This window comes from Salvelinus namaycush, chromosome 40 (assembly GCF_016432855.1).
Source record: "Salvelinus namaycush isolate Seneca chromosome 40, SaNama_1.0, whole genome shotgun sequence".
Lineage (NCBI taxonomy): Eukaryota > Metazoa > Chordata > Actinopteri > Salmoniformes > Salmonidae > Salvelinus > Salvelinus namaycush.
In genome coordinates, this window is record NC_052346.1 from 122,047 (window position 1) to 130,739 (window position 8,693).

The 8,693-nt window shown below is 40.2% G+C and overlaps 1 protein-coding gene across 1 annotated transcript; it reads left to right on the top strand.

The window, feature by feature from the left end:
• The first annotated feature begins 3,177 nt into the window (after window positions 1-3,177).
• On the top strand, window positions 3,178-7,084 carry LOC120033413 (cytochrome c). The gene is made up of 3 exons (XM_038979766.1): window positions 3,178-3,281; window positions 4,131-4,305; window positions 6,508-7,084. Exons 2-3 carry the CDS (start codon window positions 4,137-4,139, stop codon window positions 6,651-6,653), a joined length of 315 nt encoding a protein of 104 aa, XP_038835694.1. The 5' UTR covers window positions 3,178-3,281; window positions 4,131-4,136; the 3' UTR covers window positions 6,654-7,084.
• The last annotated feature ends 1,609 nt before the right edge of the window (window positions 7,085-8,693 follow it).

Sequence of the window (8,693 nt, forward strand, 5' to 3'; positions counted from 1 at the left end):
CACGTTTTGGTTTTTGCCCTAACACTACACAGCTAATTCAAATGATCAAAGCTTGATGATCAGTTGATTATTTTAATCAGTTGTGTAGTTCTAGGGCAAAAAACAAAACGTGCACCCATTGGGGTCCCGAGGATTGAGTTTGGGAAACCCTGCTCTAGTGTGAACCCTGGACCCTTGGTTCACACACACATCTCCCCTCTAATTGGCTAGAATCGTCCCACCTGATCTTGCCTCCACCTGACTGCCTTCCATTTTTTAAGACATTTATTTTAATTGTTAGGGCGGCCACTATATAATCTGTGATACCGCCACAGATAAAACAATGTGCCAGATATTTCACCAGATGTATAAATGTGAAGCGTCCGGTTGGCGTTTCCACTCACTACCAAATATGGGGATGTGAGGAAGCCCAGTGGGAGAATATCGAGTGAGGTGGATTTTGGCCGACATTCTGCTAATTTTCTCATAGATGAAACATTTGATCTATATAGTTTTCTTTTTGCAAAAGTACAATCTGTAACTAACAGAGTGGACTGCGTTTTTGTAGACTTTACCTTTGCCAAAGTTACAAAACAATTGCGTTGCTTAGGAGTGCAAGGGCAAATTGAGTTATTGCACAAGCGCACTTTAGATTAGGTGTTCCCTAATAGAAATATGCAAATAAATGCTAGAACGCACAGATAGGATCTCACTAGCTCTTGCTTGCCTCTGCCCACTTCCTTGCTTGTTCTGGCAACTATGATAAGTTTGATCCATTGTACAACGACGGGCTCTAGTCAACGCGTGAGCGTTGCAAAATACATTTACACATACTGTACAGTGCATTCGTAGAGACCCCTTCACTTTTTCCATATTTTGTTACGTTACAGCCTTATTCTAAAATGTATTAAATTCATTGTTTTCCTAATCAATCTACACACAATACCCCATAATGACAAAGCAAACTTTTTACAAGTGTATTAAAAATAAAAAACAGAAATGCCTTATTTACATAGGTATTCAAACCCTTTGCTATTAGAAATTGAGCTCAGGTGCATCCTGTTTCCATTGATCATCCTTGAGATGTTTCTACAACTTGATTGGAGTCCACCTGTGGTAAATTCTATTGATTGGACATGATTTGGAAAGGCACACACACACCTGTCCCAGTTGACAGTGCATGTCAGAGCAAAAACCCAGCCATGAGGTCGAAGGAATTGTCTGTGGAGCTCCGAGACAGGATTGTCTCAAAGCACAGATCTGGGGAATGGTACCAAAAAATGTCTGCAGCATTGAAGGTTCCCAAGAACACAGGAGCCTCCATCATTCTTAAATGGAATAAGTTTGGAACCAACAAGACTCTTCCTAGAGCTGGCCGCCTGGCCAAACTGAACAATCGGGGGAGAAGGGCCTTGGTCAGAACCTTCCAGAAGGACAACCATCTCTACAGCACTCAGGCCTTTATGGTAGAGTGACCAGACGGAAGCCACTCCTCAGTAAAATGCACATGGCAGCCTGCTTGGAGTTTGTCAAAAGGCACCAAAAGGACTCTCAGACCATGAGGAACAAGATTATCTGGTCTGATGAAACCAAGATTGAACTCTTTGGCCTGAATGCCAAGCGTCACGTCTGGAGGAAACCAGGCACCGCCCATCACCTGGCCAATACCATCCCTACGGTGAAGCATGGTGGTGGTAGCATCATGTTGTAGGGATGTTTTTCAGCGGCAGGAACTGGAAGACTAGTCAGGATCGAGGGAAAGATGAACGGAGCAAAGTACAGAGATCCTTGATGAAAACCTGCTCCAGAACCCTCAGACTGGGGCAAAGGTTCACCTTCCAACAGGACAACGACCCTAAGCACACAGCTAAGACAACGCCGGAGTGGCTTCGGGACAAGTCTCTGTTTTTGCTTTGTCATTATGGGATATTGTGTGTAGATTGGTGGGGGGGAAACTATTTAATCCATTTTAGAATAAGGCGGTACTGTAACAAAGTGGAAAAAGTCAAGGGGTTTGAACACTTTCCAAATTTACTGTACATGTTATTCGATAATTTCATCCAAACTGTTTGCGCCCGTCAATGAGCGTCTGCGTAGCCAGGCGCTAAAATAAAACGTATATTTTTGTATGCTTAACAAGCTGCAAGTCCGGCCTCTCATCTCCTCATTGGTTTTTAAGAGCATTTACCCATGTGGGTAACTGAATGCTGAACCAAATCGTTTTGTAACTAAACCAAGAGACCACAGCCTGTCGTTTCAAATGGGAACAAATTAGTTATAGTGAACAGCACAAGCATGAAGGTGGGCAGAGCCAAGCACGAGCTAGCGAGAATCTATTGGCGCGTTCTAGCATGCCTGCGCATTTTGCCGTTAGGGAACGCCTACATTGTGAAGTGTGTATGTGCAATAACTCAATATGCCTTTGCACTCCTAAACAACTACATTTTTAAAAACTTAATTAGTGAAGTCTGCAAAAGTCAACTCTGTTTGTAACATGAGTTTTGGGAACGGAAAATTGTATATAGATCAAATGTTTCATCGATGAGAAAATTAGCAGAATGTAGGCCAAAATCCATCTAGATCCATCTTCTCCCACTGCTGGCAACTGGGCTTCCTCTCACTACCATGCATTGTAGTGAGTGGAAACGCCAAGCGGATGATTCACATGTATACATCCAGTGAAATATCTGTCTCATTCGTCTATCTGTGGCTAAACTGAGGTCCACACTCCAGTCCAGGTGGTGGTAGTGCACCTTTAAGTTGGATTCCAACCAATAAAGAACATAGAGGAAGACCAAAAGAGTCAAGATTACTAGAAACCAACTAGGTTTTCCCTTTTATCTGTAGATTAATTGTCGGAGTAGAGAACACAGGATTTTGTGTGACTCAAAATGGATCATAATTCTACAAAGATCAAGGATAAAGAGGACCTTGTGCATTTCCGGTAAAACATCAACCCGATGTTTACACCCCAGGACAAATTAGCTAGCAACTGCAAACTAACTAGCTAAATGTATGTTTCGACCTGTCCCCAAATTAATATAGTTGGTTCAGAGTCCGTTTTGATATTTCAACCTGCTTATCCTGATCGCGTCTGGTGTGGAAGGACCAAAACAAAATAGCGTGCCCGGTGACAGTACCACTACATATTCGTCGAAAGCTAGCACGTGACTGAAGTACTGCCTGATTGTGACGTCAAATGCCGGCGCCTCTAAAATGATGTGACCTCCACAGTAGGACCATTCCATAGGCAACCGATAGATGACAATTCCTTGGCAGGTTTAAAAAGATATTATTCAAAGGTAATAATCGTGACTCATTTTGTTTTACCTTGTGACCGTATCACTGCTGCTGGTATTCTACTAAAATTATGATATACCGGTAAATTTAACGTGAGTAGGACAGCGTGTCCTGGGCTTTGAAGAATAGGAATTGCGTAAACCTAACCTGCAATTCGGAAACAATTGACTAAAGCTGTGCCCCTCCATCCATGCCCTTTTAGATTGTCTTTCATTTATAATGGATTTGATTAAAGTGTATGATTTTATAGGTAGTTAGATATATATTGCAGATCATTGACCTCTTCTTAGCTTGCTATATATAGCTAGCTAACTCAGCATCACTGACAGCTCCTTGTCAATAATAGCGGCAAATTACTAACTTGGCCAAACTAGCAGCACTACCCATCTGACTAGCAAACTCACCTGTCAGCTTTCTTCTATGGAAAAATGTGTTGTCGTAGTAAGAAACCCAATTACAATTAGCTAACTCGTTTTTGTTTTAACTAAATTACGTTTTGGTTCGCTAAATCGACAGATTGTTGTAGTTACGAGCCCGCGATGTCGGCTGCAATGCTCAATTGATGGTTAGCTAGTTAGCTAACTTTAGCTGGCTGAACTAACTCAGGGCAGTGTGGCTAATTTGGCACGTGAAGTTATATTTTTCTGAGCAAAAAGTTGCTGATTTGGTAGCTAGATCACGTCATCTCAAATGACCTTTCGATGGTAGAATCACCTTCATCGGGGAGGTGGCCCAGTTGCTTGCTGTTAGTCAACTGAATATTGCCCAGACTAATCCAGACCAAGTCCTGTATAACGTTAGGTGATAAACCAGAGTGTAGCTAACCTAACGTGTTCTGTATCTTCCACTAGGTTACTATGGGTGACATTGCGAAGGGAAAGAAGGCCTTCGTTCAGAAATGCGCCCAGTGCCACACTGTCGAAGACGGTGGGAAGCACAAAGTGGGTCCAAACCTTTGGGGTCTGTTCGGACGTAAGACTGGTCAGGCTGAGGGCTACTCCTACACGGATGCCAACAAGAGCAAAGGTAGGCCTTTTCACCTGTCCTCCTAGTTAGTGGGAAATGGCTAGAAGGGATCCAGATTGTCAAATTAACAACATTTTCCTAACCTGCTACGAAAGTCAAATCATCTCGATTCGGAGTAGAGACTCAGGGCTAGAAAATGGTATATCATACACTACAGTTGAGGAACAATGGGGAAAGTAATTCGGCTTTGAAAGTTGATCAACTTGTAACCCCACTTTTGAGAAAATGGCCCTTTGAATGTTTTGGTACACCTACTAGAGAGCTCTTCATTGTCTACACCCATTCAGCATTGTTTACACCCTCTTAAACCTTAGCCCCACGCATCTCTTTAGGGATTTACATGTGCTAAATGGAGTGAGTATGGTAATGTGCTAAACATCCAAAGATTCCAAGACTAAAGACTTGTTTATACTATGTCTATTGTCATGTCTGTAGACAGTTGTCGCAGTGACATCATGAACATTCTATTGTCATCTGACATCAAACTTGTCGTTATGAAAAAGTATAAACCTAAAAATGACAAGCTGCATGACATCAGCAGCCTGGTGTTCCAAAATAGCAGAACTGGTATATTTTAACACCAATGAACCCATCCGTTTAAAAAAATGAATTTAGTATATCTAAATTTAGCAAACGAGGCAACTAAAAGCAACTTTCTAAACAATGTTTTGGTTCATTTCTAACTTGTTAGCTAGCTAACGTTAAGTTAGCTGAGTAGCCAGTTCAATTAATGACCATATCATAGCTGACTGATTGAACTTTAGCACATTTAAAAAAAAAATATTACAGGTTAATAAACTCACAACACAGCTAATTGCAGAAAATTGCTTACGTTTGTGAGTGTGACGGAATAAAAAAAGGGCATTCTACCTGGTAAACACACTATATCAAAAATCTAAGTTTATTTGTCACATGTACAGGATACAGAAGGTATAAATGGCATAATGAAATGGTTACCTGCATAGTGGAGTCTTTTGTTTAGACATGTAGCTAGCTAGCTAAACCATTCACCATAATACCAACTCATGTTACTACCATACATGATTCTGCAGGTAGCCAAAGCTAACCAACTGGTTTCAGTGTTAGCTAGATAGCTAACATTAGGCTATAACTAGCGATGCAAATGGATTTCTGAGATGCAACAATTTTTACTGTACAGATCATACATGTAATGTTAGCTAGCTAACAGTATGCTTTAACTTGCAATTAAAGCAACTTTCGAACAAAATTATGAATGTATAATATCTGAAAATGTAGCTAGCTAGATAGACTCTTACACATGCATGGATTAACGCTTCTCCCTCTGTCATGGATGCCATGATTGCCCTTAGTTTGAAGATGTAATCTGGAGGCAGGTGATTTCATACAACAGCCTTCGGCAGAATTTTCTTAGGTATCATACTCTGCTTCCACCAGGCATTTCACTGATTTCAAAACTCTTGTCAACTTCTTCTGTGACAACAACACTCTTGATTGCCGTTTCAGATGATTACAATGTCTGGTTCAATTAAAATGTTTTAACCTAAATCAGGGATTTCCTCATCGTCTGAAAATGAATCAGTCAGCATGGCACGATCGTTCTCCAGAAAGTGGAGAGCATTAGCAACACTTTTGCAGTTTGTGACATCTTTCAAAAAAAGCTGTGTTAGAATGGATTACCTACACATACTGAGCAGCTCATGTTATAGACCGATGCATGCTACATGGCAGTCTAAGTCAAATTCATCTCTCGGGATTTCCAGCCCATCCATTATCTCAGCAAATTATGCCTAGCGGGAAGGTTCCTGACTTTTTCCGTGGCTAAACCAGCTAGGCTCGTAATTTAATTTGTATTTACAGATGGCATACAAGTTTGTTATTAAGGCAAATGAAAGTTCACATGTTCCAGAAGGCATTTCTGCCACCAAAAAGGTGTTTTGGTAAAGAATAAATATTTAGGTTCAAATTACTCCTGTGAAGTGCTGATGTGTGACATGTGCCTAGTTTGCTGAAAAAAGTCGCAATTTGACAAAAGCTGGATCCCTTCTAGCCATGAACTAGTTAGTGCTGCATGAGTCAATTTACATTTCTAGTCAAGTGAGGAAATGTATAGCTGTCCCCAAACTTGCAGGTCATGAATTAAATGTCAGATAATTAACTGAATATTGTCTTGATGTACAGAGTTCCTTGCCTTAGCTAAGGGATTGTATTATTCTCTTGTAGGCATTACTTGGGGTGAAGCCACCCTGATGGAGTACTTGGAAAACCCTAAGAAATACATTCCAGGAACAAAGATGATCTTTGCTGGCATCAAGAAGAAGGGCGAGCGCCAAGACCTTGTTGCATATTTGAAGTCTGCGACATCATAAAACATTATATTTGAAGATAAATATTTAAGTTAAGTGTTTTTAATCTGAGTTTGTTGTCCCTTTTTTGATCTGTACTTCAATGACACAAAATCACTATTTAATGGCCAGGACTCATCAATCTTTGTGTTGTCATGGAATACTTCCTATGCCAGACCCATCTTACTTGTGAACAGAATCCAATATTACTTGATTTAATGCTGAGATATCAGTCATGGTTGATCAGCTGGTGGTTACTGAAGGTCCCTGGTTTCTCTCCCTCCTGAAGGAATGACAATATATTCCCTGGTTTCACAGGAGCTGTTGAAAGTGTAAGTTATTTTACTGTAATGAAAGTTATAAGTATTCCAGAATGCTGTTGGTAATTGTGAAGTGGCTATATGCACTATGGTTATGTACCTGAAGGAATTGATCAATAAAGTGCTGAAATTTGAGCATGTAATGCTTATTTTTTGTGTGGATTTTTGTCTTTGCATAAATAACATAGGATTGATATTCAACAAGGAAATAGGGTTAGGTACATTGAGAGGTCCTTTAATTTTAATAGGATAAGTCATTAAATTTCTAAGTTCCAGAATGGTTTGAAAATGGCAGCCATATTGGTCAGGGAGAAATCCAAACCAGTCTAATTGGAATGAATGGCAGAGGTATAATCCTGATTATACTTTCAGCAGGAAAATAAGACATATCAGCAATTATGTAATAGAATTATTATCATATAAATAGTTTATATTGGTCTTATACCAATGTTCTGTATAAATAGCCTCTAAAATGTTTTTTCTTGGCAAAATTATTATATGATACATTATCAGTACTTGTTGCATTTACAGCTTGTCTAAGTCCTATCAACTGATTTCAGACAGTGTATGGTTGCATTGTTTAAATGGAATGTTGGCATGTAGACAGAAAATTGTGTTCAGATTCAGTGGCATATTTAAGTGCTAGCCCTGAGTTTTCATGGATCAACCAATTACTTGGGATTAAAGACACTGAACAAAAATATAAATGCAACATGCAAAAATGTCAAAGATTTTACTGTGGTACAGTTCATATAAGGAAATCAGTGAATTTAAATACATTCATTAGGACCTAATCTATTGATTTCACATGACTGGGCAGGGCCTGGGAGGGCATAGGCCCACCCAATTGTGGGTGTAATAAAGCCCTTTTTGTCTCCACAAAAGGGCTTTATTACAGACAGACAGAAATACCCCCCCCCCCCCCTCCCCCCAGATGATCCCCGCAGGTGAAAAAGCTGGATGTGTTGGTCCTGGGCTGGCGTGGTTACACGTGGTCTGCGGTTGTGAGGCAGGTTGGACGTATTGCCAAATTCTCTAAAACGGCATTGGAGACAGCTTATGGTAGAGAAATGAACATTACAGTTTCTGTTAACTGCTCTGGTGGACATTCCTGCAGTCAGCATGGCAATTGCCCACTCCCACTCAACTTGAGACATCTGTGGCGTTGTGTGACAAACCTGCACATTTTAAAATGACCTTTTATTGTCCCCAGCACAAGGTGTAATGATCATGCTGTTTAATCAGTTTCTTTATATGACACACCTGCCAGGTGGATGGATTATCTTGACAAAGGAGAAATGCTCACTAACAGGGATGCAAACAAATTTGTGCACACAATTTGAGAGAAATAAGCTTTTTGTGCATCTGGAACGTTTCAGGGATTTTTTATTTTAGCTCATGAAACGTTTGTGCTTATATTTTTGCTCAGTGTATTATATCTATTTATATATTATACTTCTAGTACCTGAGGTCTGTACCTGGAAATACAATATAAAGATGGCTAAGCAAGATAGTCCTTAATCAAAGGTACTCTATATCAGTGTTTCCCAACCCTGGTCCTCGAGTACCCCCAATAGTATACATTTTCGTTGTAGCCCTGGACAATCACACCTCATTTAACTAATTGAGCATTTGATGATTAGTTTACAGTCTGAATCAGGTGTGCTTGTCCAGGGCTGCAATGAAAATGTGTACTGTTGGGGGTACTCTAGTACCAGGGTTGGGAAACACTGCTCAATATAAT